This window comes from Ornithorhynchus anatinus, chromosome 9 (genome assembly GCF_004115215.2).
Source record: "Ornithorhynchus anatinus isolate Pmale09 chromosome 9, mOrnAna1.pri.v4, whole genome shotgun sequence".
Classification (NCBI taxonomy): domain Eukaryota; kingdom Metazoa; phylum Chordata; class Mammalia; order Monotremata; family Ornithorhynchidae; genus Ornithorhynchus; species Ornithorhynchus anatinus.
In genome coordinates this window covers 20975079-20993524 of record NC_041736.1, presented here as the reverse complement: position 1 = coordinate 20993524, position 18446 = coordinate 20975079, and the positions used below count along the sequence as shown (strand labels likewise).

The 18446-nt window shown below is 47.1% G+C and overlaps 1 protein-coding gene across 1 annotated transcript in view; it reads left to right on the top strand.

The window, feature by feature from the left end:
- Positions 1–18446, top strand: part of TTN (titin) — a 305556-nt gene that overhangs the window by 273025 nt on the left and 14085 nt on the right. The window contains 24 exon segments of the mRNA XM_039913043.1: positions 276–578; positions 723–1019; positions 1483–1770; positions 1880–2179; positions 2700–3002; positions 3110–3415; positions 3534–5300; positions 5701–5994; positions 6931–7218; positions 7346–7645; positions 7746–9812; positions 9916–10218; positions 10309–10614; positions 10712–11002; positions 11106–11402; positions 12032–12337; positions 12863–13168; positions 13261–13542; positions 13957–14550; positions 14683–14970; positions 15097–15396; positions 15830–16132; positions 17206–17508; positions 17618–18202. Of these exon segments, the coding sequence (XP_039768977.1) occupies positions 276–578; positions 723–1019; positions 1483–1770; positions 1880–2179; positions 2700–3002; positions 3110–3415; positions 3534–5300; positions 5701–5994; positions 6931–7218; positions 7346–7645; positions 7746–9812; positions 9916–10218; positions 10309–10614; positions 10712–11002; positions 11106–11402; positions 12032–12337; positions 12863–13168; positions 13261–13542; positions 13957–14550; positions 14683–14970; positions 15097–15396; positions 15830–16132; positions 17206–17508; positions 17618–18202 (10977 nt within the window).

Sequence of the window (18446 nt, the reverse complement as noted above, 5' to 3'; positions counted from 1 at the left end):
AGTCACTTAGCTTCTCTGTGCCTCAGTTACTTCATCTGTCAAATGGGGATTAAGACTGTGAGCCCCAGGTGGGGCAATCTGAATACCTTGTATCTACCCCAGTGCTTAGAACAGAGCTTGGCACATAGTAAGCACTTAACAAATACCATCATCATCATTATTATTATTATTAATCAATATACCCATCAGCTTTTTACAGAGGCCCACAGTTAGGGATGTGACTTTCGGAAAGGCCTGTGCCCTAACCTTTGGGGTATCTCTCTCTCTCTGTGTAGCCACACCAGGACCTCCCTCTACACCGTGGGTCACTAATGTCACGCGAGAGAGCATCACAGTCGGTTGGCATGAGCCGGTTTCTAACGGAGGCAGCGCAGTGGTCGGATACCATTTGGAAATGAAGGACAGGAACAGCATTTTATGGCAGAAGGCCAATAAAATGATTATTCGCACAACTCACTTCAAAGTGACCACCATCAGCGCCGGACTCATTTATGAATTTAGGGTGTATGCTGAAAATGCCGCTGGCATTGGAAAACCTAGCCATCCTTCAGACCCAGTTCTTGCTATCGATGCCTGTGGTATGTATAGTGGGCCAAGAATATGATCGGTGGGGTGGGCTCTGTCTAGAAATAGAAACCTGTGTCACCCACTGGGCATTACAGAATAACATTCTATTTATTATTCTATTTAGAATAATGTTATTCTATTTCTTAATACCCCAGAACCTCCAAGAAACGTTCGCATCACAGATATCTCCAAGAACTTTGTTAGCCTTTCGTGGCAGAAGCCAGCTTTCGATGGCGGTAGCAAGATAACAGGCTACATTGTCGAGAGACGGGACATACCAGACGGCAGGTGGACGAAAGCCAGCTTCACCAATGTCATTGAGACACAGTTCACTGTAACGGGCTTGACTCAGAGTTCCCAGTATGAGTTCCGGGTTTTCGCCAAGAATGCTGTTGGTTCTACTAGCAATCCATCTGAGGTCGTAGGCCCTGTCACGTGCGTCGATACTTATGGTAAGCAAGCATTTCATCATTTAAAAACACTCTGAATATTTTCAGGACCTAAAGTTGGTTTTCTTTTCACTGAAACTGCCCTGTATAAACTGGTCTTTTGACATGGATATTGCTGGAGTTTTCGAAAGGATGACAGATTGGGAGCTCCATTCAGGCCAGTGCTTGGCACATAGTAAGCACTTAGCAAATATCATCATCATCATCACCAGGACAGGGACTGTTCCCTTATCAAATTATCTCTTTCTTACTCCCAGCAGCTAGGTACAGTGCTTGGTGCATAGTATGCCCTTAAGAAATGCCACAAATATGATTATTACAGTTAATACCATAACTCGGTGCCTTCTAGTTTAGTGTAAAATCCCCTGAATGCTCAGAAAAGTATACTGACTCATCACCAGAATTGCTGAGGTCATTTTCCCATTCTAATTGATTTCCATTTCCTCATTCATTTCTTTTCCCTCAGGCGGCCCCCAAATTGACTTGCCACTAGAATACACGGAGGTGGTCAAGTACAGAGCTGGAACAGCAGTAAAACTTAGAGCCGGTATCTCTGGCAAGCCGGAGCCAACAATTGAATGGTACAAAGACGACAAAGAGCTTCAAACCAATGCACTGGTGTCTGTTGAAAATTCAACGGAACTTGCATCCATCCTCATCAAAGATGCCAACCGTCTTAATAGCGGAACCTACGAGTTAAAATTAAGGAATGCCATGGGTTCGGCCTCGGCTAGCATCAGAGTGCAGATCCTAGGTATGTAGTGAATTCTGATTACCGTGGCTTCTTACTTGGCCTACTGTTGGAAAGGACCGATGAGTTGATTTTTGGAGTCTCTTCCATGTCCCATTTCATCTCTCAACAGACAAGCCCGGCCCGCCAGGCGGCCCCATAGAGTTTAAGACCGTCACTGCCGAAAAGATAACCCTGCTATGGCGACCTCCGGCAGACGATGGCGGAGCAAAAATAACCCATTACATTGTGGAGAAACGCGAGACGAGCCGTGTGGTGTGGTCCATGGTGTCTGAAAACCTGGAAGAGTGCATCGTCACTACTACAAAACTCATCAAAGGAAATGAATACATCTTCCGGGTCCGGGGCGTGAACAAGTATGGAGTTGGGGAACCCTTGGAATCAGAACCTGTGGTGGCTAAAAATGCTTTTGGTAAGTAACGACGACATGAGGCAACTGTGGGGATCACCGCTTTGCAAATCAGGACTAAACCATTAGCAGCAGCATGGCTGCTAATAGAGCATGGGTCTGGGAGTCCTGGGTTCTAATCCCCGTTCTGCCACTTCTCTGCTGTGTGAGCTTGGGCAAGTCATTTAACTTCTCTGGGCCTCAGTTACTTCATCTGTGAAATGAGGATTAAGACTGTGAGACCCGTGGGAGACAATGACTGTGTCCAAACTGATTAGCTTGTACCTACCCCAGTGCTTAGTACATTGCCTGGCACATAGTAAGCGCTTAAAAATATACCATAATTATTATTATCATTAGCAGCCCCGATGTTTTTATAAGGTGGCACAGGACTTGCATAAGAAAAATGAAATCGAAATTGTTTACCCAGGGTAGAGAAGTCAAATGGCTAATTGAAGGGCCACAAGTCCACTTGGGACAGGTTTGGGTGGATTTTTTTTTTTTTTTTGGCTACAATGTTTCAACAATTTTTTTTTCCTAACAGTTACCCCTGGGCCACCTAGTGTCCCAGAGGTCACCAAGAGTACCAAGAACTCCATGACAGTCGTCTGGAACAGACCAGTAGTAGACGGAGGCAGTGAAATCAATGGCTATTACCTCGAGAAGCGAGATAAAAAGAGCTTAGCCTGGTTCAAGGTGCTGAAAGAAACCATCCGGGACACTAGACAGAAAGTGTCAGGATTAACCGAAAACAGCGACTATCAATACCGAGTGTGTGCCGTCAACGCAGCTGGATTGGGTCCATTTTCTGAACCATCTGATTTCTACAAAGCTGCAGATCCAATCGGTAAGAAATCATAGAGTTAACTGCACATATGTCAATGGGGTTACATGTTGGAGATGGATGGTCAGCCGGTGTTCTGTCTTGTAATTAATTACGATTGTCCATTGCAGATGAACCAGGGCAACCAGCAAAACTCAAGATCGTAGATACCACTAAATCTTCCATTACTCTCGGCTGGTCTAAGCCAGTGTATGATGGAGGCAGTGCCATTACTGGGTACGTGGTGGAGAAAAGAGAGGGCGCTGAGGAGGAATGGACTGTTGTCAGCACCAAGGGCGAAGTTAGGACAACCGAGTATGTGGTGTCTCACCTGAACCCTGGCATCAACTACTATTTCCGTGTATCTGCTCTAAATTGTGCTGGACAAGGAGAACCTATTGAAATGACAGAACCCGTGCAAGCTAAAGATATCCTTGGTATGTACCTGGAAGGGATATCGCCCTGCCAGCTTAAGGTGGTGGTGTTTGGGCAGTTAGAATCATTCCAGATTCCTTTCTTTGTTAATAACCTCACATCCATCTTTTGTTTCTACAGAGGAACCGGAGATCGACCTGGACGTGGCTTTCAGAACCTCTGTTATTGCAAAAGCAGGAGAGGATGTCCAAGTGTTGATTCCCTTCAAAGGGAGACCCCCGCCCACTGTCACATGGAGAAAAGAAGAAAAGAACCTAAGCATTGATGCCAGGTACAACATTCAGAACACCGACTCATCTTCGCTACTCACCATCCTTCAAGTTACCCGCCACGACACGGGGAAGTATGTTATGACGATAGAAAATGGAGTTGGCGAGCCCAAGTCTTCAACTGTGAGTGTCAAAGTGCTTGACACACCAGCGGCATGCCAGAAATTGCAGCTCAAGCATGTGTCCCGAGGCACCGTCACCCTGCTCTGGGAACCTCCTCTCATTGACGGCGGCTCTCCCATAACAAACTACATCATCCAAAAGAGAGACGCCACCAAGAGAACCTGGTCCGCTGTGACCACAAAATGCTCCAACACCTCCTTCAAGGTGACAGACCTGTCAGAGAAGATTCCGTACTTCTTCCGCGTTCTCGCAGAAAATGAAAATGGAATGGGAGAGCCCTGTGAGACCACTGAGCCCGTGAAAGCTGCCGAGGTCCCGGCCCCAGTGAGAGATTTGTCGATGAAAGACTCAACCAAGACCTCTGTCACCCTGCACTGGACCAAACCCGACTTTGACGGTGGCAGTGTTATCACCGAATACGTCGTGGAAAGGAAAGGCAAAGGCGAACAGACCTGGTCTCACGCCGGTGTAAGCAAAGCATGTGAAATCGAAATTGACAATCTCAAGGAGCAGTCAGTCTTGGAATTCAGAGTGTGTGCTAAAAACGAGAAGGGACTGAGCGACGGGGTGATTGTTGGACCCATCACTGTGAAAGAACTTTTGATAACACCAGACGTTGACCTTTCTGATATCCCCGAAGCCACGATCAAGGTGAGAATTGGTCACAACATTCACCTCGAACTGCCTTACAAAGGGAAACCCAAACCAGCCATTAGTTGGTTGAAGGACAACATGCCTCTGAAAGAGAGCGAACAGGTCCGCTTCAGTAAGACTGAGAACAAAATAACTTTGAGTATCAAGAATGTGAAAAAGGAGCATGGTGGCAAGTACACTGTCATTCTTGATAATGCAGTGAGCAGAAATAGCTTTCCCATTACAGTCATCACTCTGGGTCCCCCATCCAAGCCCAAAGGACCCATCCGGTTTGAAGAAATCAAAGCTGACAGTGTCATCATGTCATGGGATGTCCCCGAAGATGATGGAGGAGGAGAAATTACTTCTTACAGCATTGAAAAGAGGGAAACCTCCCAAACAAACTGGAAGATGGTGTGTTCTAGTGCTACCAGAACAACTTTCAAGGTCCCTAATCTCGTGAAAGACACCGAGTACCAATTCAGGGTTAAGGCAGAAAACAGATACGGAGTAAGCCCACCTCTCGTCTCCAAAGATATTGTGGCCAAACACCAGTTCAGGATTCCCGGGCCTCCCGGAAAGCCTGTGGTCTACAATGTCACATCTGATGGCATGTCAATCACTTGGGATGCTCCTGTTTATGATGGAGGTTCCGAAGTTACTGGATTCTATGTTGAAAAGAAAGAAAGAAATAGCATCCTGTGGCAGAAAGTTAACACATCATCTATCTCTGGAAGAGAATACAGAATCATTGGACTCATCGAAGGACTGGATTACCAGTTCCGGGTGTGTGCTGAAAATTCTGCTGGCCTAAGCCCACCTAGCGATCCAAGCAAATTTACTCTGGCGGTGTCCCCTGTAGGTGAGTGACCACAATTATGGGAAATTTATGTCATTTAGGAGTTGGTCTTAATTGCAAGTTGCCACCTTTTAATTCTGCAGGCATTGCTGACGATCCAGTTTCTGGATAATCCAGTGCCCTTGCTCACCTCGGTCCTTCTGCTACCTGCCTTTTGGCCTTGTCACTACTCACAATACCCTCCCTCCCCACCCCCCGAAAGGCTCATTAGGAAAGGAGGAGGAGGAGAGAACACTCCCCTCCCCCAGTTAATTAATGTTATCTTTTGACTGTCTTTGTAAAGGGTTGACGGGGAGGAGGTGGCTTGGCTGAAAGTTAGATTTTTGGGTCACTTGTGGATTTCCCTTAACTACAGTGTTTTCTGCCAGTAATTCTCCATGTTATTCTCATATCATTTCTTTAGACCCACCCGGCACTCCTGACTACATTGACGTTACCCGAGAAACTGTCACACTCAAATGGAATCCTCCCTTGCGTGATGGAGGCAGTAAGATTGTAGCCTACAGTATTGAGAAACGGCAAGGAAATGACAGATGGCTTAGATGCAACTTTACAGATGTCAGTGAATGTCAATATACAGTCACAGGACTAAGCCCGGGTGACCGATACGAGTTCCGTATCATTGCAAGAAATGCCGTTGGAACAATCAGCCCACCATCCCAATCTTCAGGCTATATCATGACCAGAGATGAAAATGGTAAGCACTCTACCCCTAACCTGCTGGATGACCAAGGGCCAACGACTTTCCCCTTTTGAGTGTGTCCTAAAAATGGTCCCCTCTAGACTGTAAGTTCATTATAGGCAGGGAATGTGCCTGCCAATTCTGCTGTACTCTCCCAAGTTCTTAGTACAGTGCTCTGCACATAGCAAGTGCTCAATAAATACCTTTCAGTGATTGAGTTTCCATTCCCTTATCATAAAACTGGAATGGAAGCATCTGTCCTCTTTCTATCTCCCAAGGATCAATCAATGGTATTTACTGAGTGCTTACTATGCTTTACTAAGCATTTGGGAGAGTACAGGAACTAAGTGATAAGTCCAAGAAAAACACAATGTGTTTGAGCTCGTATAGTTATATCTGTTCCAATATGGGCCAGCGGAAACAGCACATTGCTGAAGAGTGGATGCTTCCCCACACTTAAATTTCAAAGATTTTTCTGCTAACCTTTTGAAATGAGAGTATAGATTTAACCAACTTTTTCACACTGTTATAGATCTGAAGGTTCAACCCCCCAGCCCCATCACTACAGTTGCCTAATTTAAATCCAGTTCACGTCCCTATCCTCTGGCTCTTCCTAATTTCCTGATCCCTGTATTAACAAAGGGATGGTATGGAAACAAACAGTACAGGTTAAGAAATATGTTTTCCACAGGTCAAACCCACTTCATTCCCATTCTTTGACTTTTTTTTTCTTTACAAAGCAGTAGAATTAATTTGATCTCTCAAAACAAGGAGACTAAAGCCCCAAGAATCAAACATACAAACTAGACCATGAAGTCTTTAAACTCTTAGATTGGAATCCTTCCTCTCTACCATGGTGCAAGCCAAGTTCTCCTCTAGATTTCAGAGCTACGGCCGAACAGCGCTGGTGAACCAAATTTAAATATCAAATTGATCTCCTTTCTTTTCTAGTTCCTCCAACCGTGGAATTTGGTCCAGAATACTTTGATGGCCTTATTGTTAAGGCTGGGGATAGCCTTCGGCTCAAAGCTTTGGTCCAGGGGCGACCAGTGCCCAGAGTCACTTGGTTCAAAGACGGACAAGAGATTGAAAAGAGAATGAATATGGAAATAACAGATGTCCTTGGATCCAGCACTATTTTTGTTAGAGATGCCACCCGTGATCACCGTGGAGTATACACAATAGAAGCCAAAAATGTGTCCGGAAGTACAAAAGCAGAAATCTCCATAAAAGTTCAAGGTGTCTTACCTCATTTTTGTTAAGATCCTCACACGTGAGACAGTTGCATGTTTGTCATGTCTTTTCTAAGTGGAAGGGTCAAATGTTAACTCTGAGGTTTTGTTTTTTGTTTTTTTTTCCCCGACAGATACACCAGGAAAAATAGTTGGACCAATAAGATTCACCAACATTACTGGAGAAAAGATGACCTTATGGTGGGACGCTCCCCTCAATGATGGCTGTGCTCCTGTAACCCACTATGTTATTGAAAAACGGGAAACCAGCAGACTCGCTTGGGCACTCATTGAAGACAATTGTGAAGCCCTCAGTTACACAGCAGTCAAACTCATAAAGGGCAACGAGTACCAGTTCCGGATTTCTGCAGCCAATAAGTTTGGTGTTGGCCGGCCACTGGATTCCGACCCAGTTGTCGCCCAGATTCAGTACAGTACGTTTTCCATTTTCACTCGAAGCTACTTGAATAAATGGCCGCCACCCTCTTCTGGCAGATGTATCTGATTGGCTTTGTTTTCTTATTTTTCCGACAGCTGTTCCAGATGCCCCTGGCACCCCAGAACCTACCAACGTAACTGGAGATAGCATCACACTCACCTGGGCCAGGCCAGAATCGGACGGTGGAAATGAAATTCAACAATACATCCTGGAAAGGAGAGAAAAGAAGAGCATGAGATGGGTAAAAGTCTCCAGCAAACGGCCCATTATCGAAACAAGATTCAGAGTAACTGGTCTCACGGAAGGCAACGAATATGAGTTCCACGTGATGGCGGAAAACGCTGCAGGAGTAGGACCGACCAGTGGTATTTCAAGGCTCATTAAATGTAGAGAGCCAGTGAATCCACCGAGTGCTCCTACTGTAGTCAAAGTGACAGACACCTCCAAGACAACCGTCAGCTTGGAATGGGGCAAGCCAGTTTTTGATGGAGGCCTGGAAATAATCGGCTACATCATTGAAATGTGCAAAGCTGACTTGGGAGACTGGCAGAAAGTCAATGCAGAGGCTTGTGTTAAAACGAGGTATACAGTCACCGATTTACAGGCAGGCGAAGAGTACAAGTTCCGAGTCAGCGCCATCAACGGTGCTGGCAAAGGAGAGAGCTGTGAAGTTTCCGGGACCATTCAAGCGGTGGACAGACTGTCCGCTCCAGAACTTGACATTGACGCCAACTTCAAGCAAATGCACGTTGTTAGAGCAGGGGCGAGTATCCGTCTGTTTATTGCCTTCCGAGGAAGACCTACTCCTACCGCGGCATGGAGCAAGCCGGACTCCAACCTGAGTATCCGAGCTGACATTCACATAACCGATTCATTCAGCACCCTCACGGTGGAGAACTGCAACAGAAATGACGCTGGCAAATACACCTTTTCAGTAGAGAACAACAATGGCAGCAAAGCAGTCACTTTTACGGTCAAGGTTCTGGACTCTCCAGGCCCTCCGGGCCCCATCACCTTCAAGGATGTGACCAGAGGGTCCGTCACACTGATGTGGGATGCTCCGCTCCTTGACGGAGGGGCCCGGGTCCATCACTACGTCGTGGAGAAGCGGGAAGCGAGCCGCAGGAGCTGGCAGATCATAAGCGAAAAGTGTGCACGGCAAATCTTAAAGGTCACAGATCTCACGGAAGGGGCGCCATACTACTTCCGGGTTTCTGCCGTGAACGAATACGGCATCGGTGAGCCGTACGAGATGCCGGAGCCGATCGTGGCCACGGAAGAACCTGCTCCGCCTAAGAGGCTGGATGTCATCGACACCACCAAATCCTCAGCCGTGTTGGCTTGGCTTAAACCTGAACACGACGGCGGAAGCCGGATCACTGGCTACCTCCTGGAAATGAGACAGAAGGGCTCTGAATTTTGGGTGGAAGCCGGCCAAACCAAACAACTTACTCTGACAGTGGAACGTCTCATAGAGAACACAGAATACGAGTTCCGGGTGAAGGCCAAGAACAACGCTGGCTACAGTGAGCCCAGGGAAGCTTTCTCCTCTGTCATCATCAAGGAGCCGCAGGTTGAGCCCACTGCAGATCTCAGTGGGATCACCAACCAGCTCATCACGTGCAAAGCCGGGAGCCCGTTCACCATTGACATTCCAATCGGTGGCCGTCCCACTCCCAAGGTTACATGGAAACTTGAAGAAACCAGACTGAAGGAAACCGAGCGAATGTGCATAACCACCACCAAGGAGAGAACGACTCTGACCGTTAAGGAGAGCATGAGAGGGGACTCTGGAAACTATCACTTGACGCTCGAGAACACTGCAGGGGTGAAGACATTCAGCGTGACCGTCGTGGTCATTGGAAGGCCGGGCCCGGTGACGGGTCCCATCGAAGTCTCGTCCGTCTCTGCTGAGTCATGTGTCTTGACCTGGCAGGAGCCTAAAGACGACGGCGGCACTGAGATCACCAATTACATCGTGGAGAAACGAGAATCAGGAACGACAGCTTGGCAGCTGGTAAATTCCAGCGTCAAACGCACCCAGATCAAAGTCACTCACCTCACGAAATACATGGAATACACGTTCCGCGTCTGTTCAGAAAACAGATTTGGGATCAGCAAGCCTCTGGAATCGGCTCCAATAGTGGCTGAGCATCCCTTCGGTAAGGGGGATAAGCGTTTCCTCAACTATCCAGGTCTCTGCTTTGCAGGATGGCATGCACAGGGGCTCCGTAAATAACCATTTTCCCTTCTGTTTCTGAACAGTTCCTCCCAGTGCGCCCACCAGGCCTGAAGTCTACTTTGTATCCGCCAATGCCATGGCTATCCGTTGGGAGGAGCCGTATCACGATGGTGGCAGCAAGGTTATCGGGTACTGGGTTGAGAAAAAAGAACGCAACACTATCCTCTGGGTGAAGGAAAACAAAGTGCCATGCTTGGAGTGCAACTTCAAAGTCACTGGCTTGGTGGAAGGTCTGGAATATCAATTCAGAACATACGCACTCAACGCAGCTGGCGTGAGCAAAGCCAGCGAAGCTTCAAGACCTTTAGTGGCTCAAAATCCAGTTGGTATGTATCGAGACAGCTCCGGGTAGGATTTTGGTTTATTTCTAACCAGAAAGTTCAGGGGATGTTGACCGTATTTTCACCCCACTTTAGATGCCCCTGGAAGGCCGGAAGTAACCGATGTCACGAGATCGACGGTTTCACTGAGCTGGTCAGCCCCCATTTACGACGGCGGCAGCAAAATTGTGGGTTACATCGTTGAGCGGAAGCCGTTCAACGACGCTGGAGACGGTCGCTGGCTGAAATGCAACTACACCATCGTTTCGGAAAATTTCTTCACCGTGACAGCTCTGAGCGAGGGAGACACTTACGAATTCCGTGTGTTGGCCAAGAACGCAGCCGGGGTCATCAGCAAGGGCTCCGAATCCACTGGGGCCGTCACCTGCAAAGACGAATATTGTAAGGAGTAGTCCGACGCCTCCTGGGAACCATTTCATGTCTTATGACTCGCACCCAAGGGTATGTATTCACTTGCCTATGTCTTGCCCTTTCACAGCCCCTCCCAAAGCTGAGCTGGATGCCAGGCTGCAGGGTGAGATCGTAACCATCCGAGCTGGATCTGATCTTGTCCTCGACGCGGCAGTGGGCGGCAAACCTGAACCCAAAATCTTCTGGACCAAAGGCGACAAGGAACTGGATCTCTGTGAGAAAGTCTCTTTGCAGTACACCAGCAAACGGGCCACTGCAGTGATCAAATTCTGTGACAGAAGTGACAGTGGAAAATACACCTTGACCGTCAAGAACGCCAGCGGAACCAAGACTGTCTCTGTCATCGTCAAAGTCCTCGGTAGGTAACGCTTAGTCAAACACGCTCTATGTGGAGTTATCGACCTCTTAATCCTGCTCAGGAAACTGACTCTTTTCACCGAATGGCGTTGCACCTTTTTCAGATTCTCCGGGCCCGTGTGCAAATCTCACTGTGAGCAGAGTGACGGAAGAGAAGTGCACTCTGGCGTGGAAGCAGCCTCAGGAGGACGGAGGGGCGGAACTGACACACTACACTGTGGAAAGACGTGAAACTAGCAGGCTCAACTGGGTTATTGTTGAGGCTGAATGCCAGACGCTCTCATATGTTGTGACCAGGCTCATCAAAAACAATGAATACGTATTCCGTGTGAGGGCAGTCAACAAGTATGGCCTGGGGGTCCCTGTTGAGACGGAACCGATTGTTGCCCGAAATACATTCAGTGAGTATTTGCATTTTTGCAAAATCCTGACTACCACATGTTGGGACAGGGAGGAAGACTGAAAGTGTGCAGTTATTTAATAATGGGAAGCAGCGTGGTCTAGTGGATAGAGCATGGGCCTGGCGGTCACAAGGGCTCAGCCACTTGTCTGCTATGTGACCCTGGGCAAGTCACTTCACTTCTCTGTGCCTCAGTTCCCTCATCTGTAAAATGGAGATTAAGACTGTGAGCTCCATGTAGGACATGGACTATTTCTAATCTGATTATAATAATAATAATGTTGGTATTTGTTAAGCGCTTACTATGTGCAGAGCACTGTTCTAAGTGCTGGGGTAGATACAGGGTAATCAGATTGTCCCACGTGAGGCTCACAGTCTTCATCCCCATTTTCCAGATGAGATAACTGAGGGACAGAGAAGTGAAGTGACTTGCCCACAGTCACATAGCTGACGAGTGACAGAGCCTGGATTCGAACCCATCACCTCTGACTCCCAAGCCCGTGCTCTTTCCACTGAGCCATGCTGCTTCTGATTACAGTGCAGTATAGTGCCTGACACATAGTAAACACTTAAATACCGTTTTAAAAAATGCCAAATACTGGGCAAATCTGATTTTTTTTTCCTCAACAGCCATTCCATCTCCACCTGGTATGCCAGAAAAAGTGAGTGTTGGCAAAGAGCACATCATCATTCAGTGGCTGAAACCAGAATCTGATGGCGGCAATGAGATCAGCAACTATCTAGTAGACAAACGCGAAAAGAAGAGCTTGCGCTGGACCCGCGTCAACAAGGATTCTGTTGTATACGACACCAGGCTGAAAGTGACTGGTTTAATGGAAGGCAGTGACTACCAGTTCCGGGTCACAGCTGTAAACGCTGCTGGTAACAGTGAACCTAGTGAATCTTCCAACTTCATCTTATGCAAGGAACCATCATGTAAGTCCCAGGAATTCTTTAGGCATGAGATATGAAGCAATTATTCAGTAATACACTGCAAATAATTTTCCCAAATGTAAGCCCGGCATGGGCAGGGATGGTCTCTTTTTATTGCTGAATTGTACTTTCCAAGTGCTTAGTACAGTGCTCTGCACAAAGTAAGCGCTCAATAAGTACGACTGAATGAATTGAACGATTGAATGAATTTCAAAGTCATTGGTTCACTTATCCACTCCATTAGAATGTAAGTTCCTTGTGATCAGGGTCAGCAAATTTGACTTCTGTCATGATTTCCCAAGCACCTAGTACAGGGCGCTCCACATAATAAGTGCTCAAAATATATACTCCCGATAATAATGATAATGAGCTCATCAGGAGAGCCACAAATACTGTGAATTTCAGAGAACTCTGAATGGCAATTGCACTCCTAATTTGAAGTTCGAATAAATATTAGTGAAAATGGTTGCATTGTTTTCCAACCCTTGAATGTGGCATATAACTTACACATTGCTATTTCCTCCCAAGATACTCCTGGACCACCATCTTCCCCAAGAGTTGTGGATACCACCAAACGCAGTATTAGTTTGGCATGGACCAAACCCATGTATGACGGAGGTGCCGATATCATCGGCTATGTCCTGGAGATGCAAGAAAAGGGAACCGAGCAGTGGTTCAGAGTGCACACTAATGCGACTCTAAGGAATGCCGAGTTCACTGTGCCTGACCTCAAGACGGGCGAGAAATACTGTTTCCGAGTGGCTGCCGTGAATGCAAACGGAATGAGCGAATACAGCGAATCAACAGCTGAAATAGAACCCGTGGAGAGGCTAGGTAACCTGAGAATCCACCCAATTCATTGAAAGATATTTACTCTTCCTCGAGAAAGTGGGGTGAGTGAAGTAATTTTGTGATTCATTTTCCAGAAATCCCCGATCTCGAGCTGGCTGATGATCTAAAGAAGACTGTCACAGTCAGAGCCGGGGTGTCTCTCCGCCTGATGGTATCCGTTTCCGGAAGACCTCCTCCTATCATCACGTGGAGCAAGAAGGACATTGACCTGGCGAGTAGAGCCATCATTGACACCACGGACAGCTACACGTTGCTCATCATTGACAAAGTCAATCGGTACGATGCTGGGAAATACATGATTGAAGCCGAAAATCAATCTGGCAAGAAATCGGCCACAGTCCTCGTCAAAGTCTATGGTGAGCAGTTTCTTAAAATTTCAGTGCTACAGATAGGTTCTTTTGTTTTCCTTAATTGTCCAGTGTATCATCCATCTGCAAATCCTTTTGCCTTCCTGTCGTCAGAATTTTAAAGAGGAAGTTGTGTATCTTCCTTAGAGGGCAGAATTCCTGTTCTCCCTCCTACTTAGACAGTGAACCCCGTGTAGGACAGGGACTGTATCCAACCCGATTATCTTGTATGCACCCCGGCGCTTAGTACAGTGCTTGGCACATAGCAAGGGCTTAACGAGTACTCCAATTATTATTACTGTTATTAGAAATCATGCCTTCCATGCTTACTCAGTGCCTGGTACCTTGCTAACAATCAGTCACCACTGCCAGCTCAAATAGTGAGAAAAGTGGTTTATTTTTTTTTGTTGTTCCTCTTTTCAGATACGCCTGGTCCACCTCCATCAGTGAAAGTTAAAGAAGTGTCGAGGGATTCTGTGACCATTACCTGGGAGATCCCTCCGATTGATGGTGGAGCACCGGTCACTAACTATATCATCGAGAAACGGGAGGCAGCGATGAGGGCATTCAAAACCGTAACCACCAAATGTAGCAAGACACTGTATAGGATTTCTGGCCTCGTGGAAGGAACCATGTATTATTTCAGAGTCCTGCCGGAGAACATCTATGGAATCGGGGAGCCTTGTGAAACGTCCGATGCCGTCCTGGTCTCAGAAGTCCCCTTGGTGCCTCAAAAGCTGGAAGTGGTTGATGTCACCAGGTCAAGTGTCTCTCTCGCCTGGGAGAAACCACTCTATGATGGTGGCAGCAGGCTCACTGGCTATGTTCTCGAGGCCTGCAAAGCCGATACGGAAAGGTGGATGAAGGTGGTAACGTTGAAGCCTACGGTCTTGGAACACACAGTCATCTCTCTGAACGAAGGAGAACAGTACTTATTTAGAGTTAGGGCCCAAAATCAGAAAGGGGTGTCCGAGCCCAGAGAGATCGTCACAGCAGTCACCGTGCAAGACTTAAGAGGTTTGTATTGCAACAGCTCCAAAAATATCAGGGAGTATCAGGGAGGGGGAACTCAAAATGCCTAGCTTTTTTTGTTTGTTTCTTCGTGAGAATCGATATAAAGAACATTTGTTCATTTCTCCCCCACCGTAGTGTTGCCGACGATTGATCTATCTGGGATGCCTCAAAAGACTGTCCATGTTCCAGCTGGCAGACCAATAGAGTTGGTTATCCCAATTGCTGGTCGACCCCCTCCAGTTGCTTCCTGGTTCTTTTCGGGGTCCAAACTGCGAGAATCAGAACGCATCACAGTGGAAACTCACACAAAAACATCCAAGTTAACCATCCGGGAGACCACGATAAGAGACACTGGAGAATACACCCTTGAGCTGAAGAACGTGACGGGAACTACCTCAGAAACAATCAAAGTTATCATTCTCGGTAAGGCCACATGCCAAAGGTGTTGACGTCTTTACCTTTTCTGGGTTGGGAGGCCAGTCCCGGGTCTGTACCCCAGGTTTGGTTTTGAAACGGGAATGAATTCCTCGGTTTTGTTTCTTTTCCCAGATAAGCCCGGCCCACCCACCGGCCCCATCAAGATTGAGGAAATTGATTCCTCCTCCGTAACCATTTCCTGGGAGCCACCCCAGATGGACGGCGGCGCCCCTCTGAGCGGCTACGTGGTGGAGCAGCGAGATGCCCATCGCCCTGGATGGCTGCCGGTGTCCGAGTCGGTGACTCGACCGACGTTTAAATTCTCCAGGCTGACGGAAGGAAACGAGTATGTGTTCCGGGTGGCCGCTACCAACCGCTTCGGGATTGGATCGTACCTGCAGTCCGAGGTCGTAGAATGCAGAAGCAGCATCAGTAAGTTCATTTTCCCCTTAATTCCCTATAGGATAAAATGACAATCTGGATGGTGTGCTCTGCACCCAATAAGCGCTCAATAAATACGACTAGATGAATGAATGATGGTGTGACGCAAGGCTATCCTAAAGGTTTTTGGTCTCTACAAGGTTTATATTCTACTTCATATTTCATCGCTCCGCCCAGAAAAGCCGCAAATGTATTTACAGTAAGAGGAAATTTAGAGAAGTCACAGGGAAAATGGACTGGATGAACTTTTAGCCAACTAAGAGGAGATGAAAGAACTGTAGCTCTCAGTTTAGTCTATAAGCACTGTTTACCGCAATTAAAAAAAAAAGTCATGACCACAGCCTGTATCTTTAAGGTTGTGTTTTCAAGAATCCCCATTATAGTACCAAGCTTCTTTTTATATCAGCAACTTATCTCCCTACAGGTATTCCTGGACCCCCAGAAACGCCCCAAGTTTTTGATGTTTCTCGGGACGGCATGACCCTTACCTGGCTTCCACCAGAAGATGACGGAGGCTCACAGGTCTCTGGCTACATTGTGGAACGCAAAGAGGTCAGAGCCGACCGGTGGGTCCGGGTCAATAAAGTCCCTGTGACAATGACTCGCTACCGGTCCACTGGACTTATTGAAGGATTGGAATATGAACATCGCATCACAGCCATCAACGCCCGAGGCCCTGGCAAACCGAGTCGTCCATCCAAGCCAGTCGTTGCCATGGATCCAATTGGTAAATCATATTCTGCCTAGATAAATGAAAGTTGAAAAAGAAAGAAGTGAATATGTTGGTTTAGTTTAATAGGATGGATAGATTTTCTCTATCATTTTATATATTCCATTCAGGGAAAGCACATGACTGGTTGTTCAAAATAAGTGCAGAGCAGAAGCAGAGTGGCCTAGTGGATAGAGCACAGGCTTGGGAGTTAGAAGGACCTAGGTCCTAATGCCAGCTCTGCCACTTGTCTTCTGTGTGACCTTGGGCAAGTCACTTAATTTCTCTGCCTCAGTTCCCTCATCTGTAATATGGGGATTAGGACTGTGAGCCCTATGTGGACTGTGTCCAACTCAATTAGCTTGTACCTCCCCCAGTGCTTAGAACCACAGCTAACTGCATAGGGTTAACCACAATTAACCACAATTATTATTATTATTATTGTTATTATTACTTTTCACTTCATCAGTGGTCATCAGAGAAGCAGCGTGGCCTAGTGAAAGGAGCATGCCTGAGAGTCAGAGTACCTAGGTTTGAATCCTGGCACTGCCTCTTGTCTGCTGAGTGGCCTTGGGCAAGTCACTTCACTTCTCTGGACCTCATTTTCCTCATCTGGAAAATTATTATTATTATGGTATTTGTTAAGCACTTACTATGTGCCAAGCACTGTTGTAAGCACTGGGGTAGATACAAGGTAATCAGGTTGTCCCATGACTTAATCCCCATTTTACAGATGAGGGAATTGAGGCACAGAGAAGTTAAGTGGATGGCCCAAGGTCTCACAGCAGACAAGTTGGGGAGCTGGAATTAGAACCCATATCTTCTGACTCCCAAGCCCATGCTCTTTCCACTAAGCTTCTCAGCATATGGAGATTAAATCCTACTCCCTCCAACCTAGACTTGTGAGCCCCATAAGGGACAGGGACTGTCTTCAACTTGATTATCTTGCTTCTTTCCCAGTGCTTAGGAGAGTGGTTGGCACATAGTAAGCGCTTAACAAATACTTAAATGGTTATTCGGTCTCACTGATGTTTCAGAAGTAAGTGGAGAGCAGTCTTTAACTACATTCTATGGTTGATTCTTCTTTCTAGCTCCTCCCGGCAAGCCCCAAAATCCAAGAGTTACAGACACCACAAGGACATCAGTCTCCCTGGCCTGGAGTGTGCCAGAGGATGAGGGAGGATCTAAAGTCACTGGCTACCTGATTGAAATGCAGAAGGTGGACCAGCACGAATGGACAAAATGCAATACGACGCCAACAAAGATCCGAGAATACACACTGACCCATCTCCCTCAAGGAGCCGAATACAGATTCCGCGTGCTAGCTTGCAACGCCGGTGGCCCCGGTGAACCAGCCGACGTGCCTGGCACCGTCAAAGTTACAGAGATGCTTGGTAAGATTTGCCATCCAGTGACCCCTTTGGGAATTAACGTGGGGTTCTGGTTGGGTATACCAAAGGCAAAGTATAACCGGATGTTTTGACACTTATTTTTGGTTTTCAGAATATCCCGACTACGAATTGGACGAAAGATACCAGGAGGGTGTCTTTGTAAGACAAGGTGGAGTCATCAGGCTCACAGTGCCGATCAAAGGCAAGCCAATCCCGATATGCAAATGGACCAAGGAAGGCCAGGACGTCAGTAAGAGAGCCATGATCGCCACTTCTGACACCCACACCGAACTTGTGATCAAAGAAGCTGAGAGGGAAGACTCTGGAAGTTACGATCTGGTTCTTGAAAACAAGTGCGGCAAGAAGGCCGTTTACATCAAGGTCCGAGTGATCGGTAGTCCAAACCCTCCAGAGGGACCCCTGGAATATGACGACATACAAGCTCGCTCGGTCCGAGTAAGCTGGAGAGCTCCCTCTGATGACGGAGGTGCTGACATTACCGGGTACATCATTGAGAGGCGAGAAGTGCCCAAGGCAGCCTGGTACACCATCGATTCCAGAGTCAGAGGCACCTCTCTCGTGGTAAAAGGCCTCAAAGAGAATGTAGAATATCACTTCCGGGTTTCAGCGGAAAACCAATTTGGCATTAGCAAACCTCTGAAATCTGAAGAACCAGTTGTACCCAAAACACCACTGAGTAAGTCCACATCTGCAGGTTTTCAATTTTTTTTCTTCTTTTATAAAAAGGCCTTTCGACAACTGCCTCACGTTTCGTCGCGGGCAGGGGATGAGTCTGTTTGTTGTTATATTGTACTCTTCCAATCACTTAGTACAGTGCTCTGTACATAGCAAGCACTCAATAAATAATATGGAATTAATAAAGTTTGCGAAATCGCAGCTCCGTCCAGTGCTGTTCTAAGCCCATACTCTTGTTTCTCGTT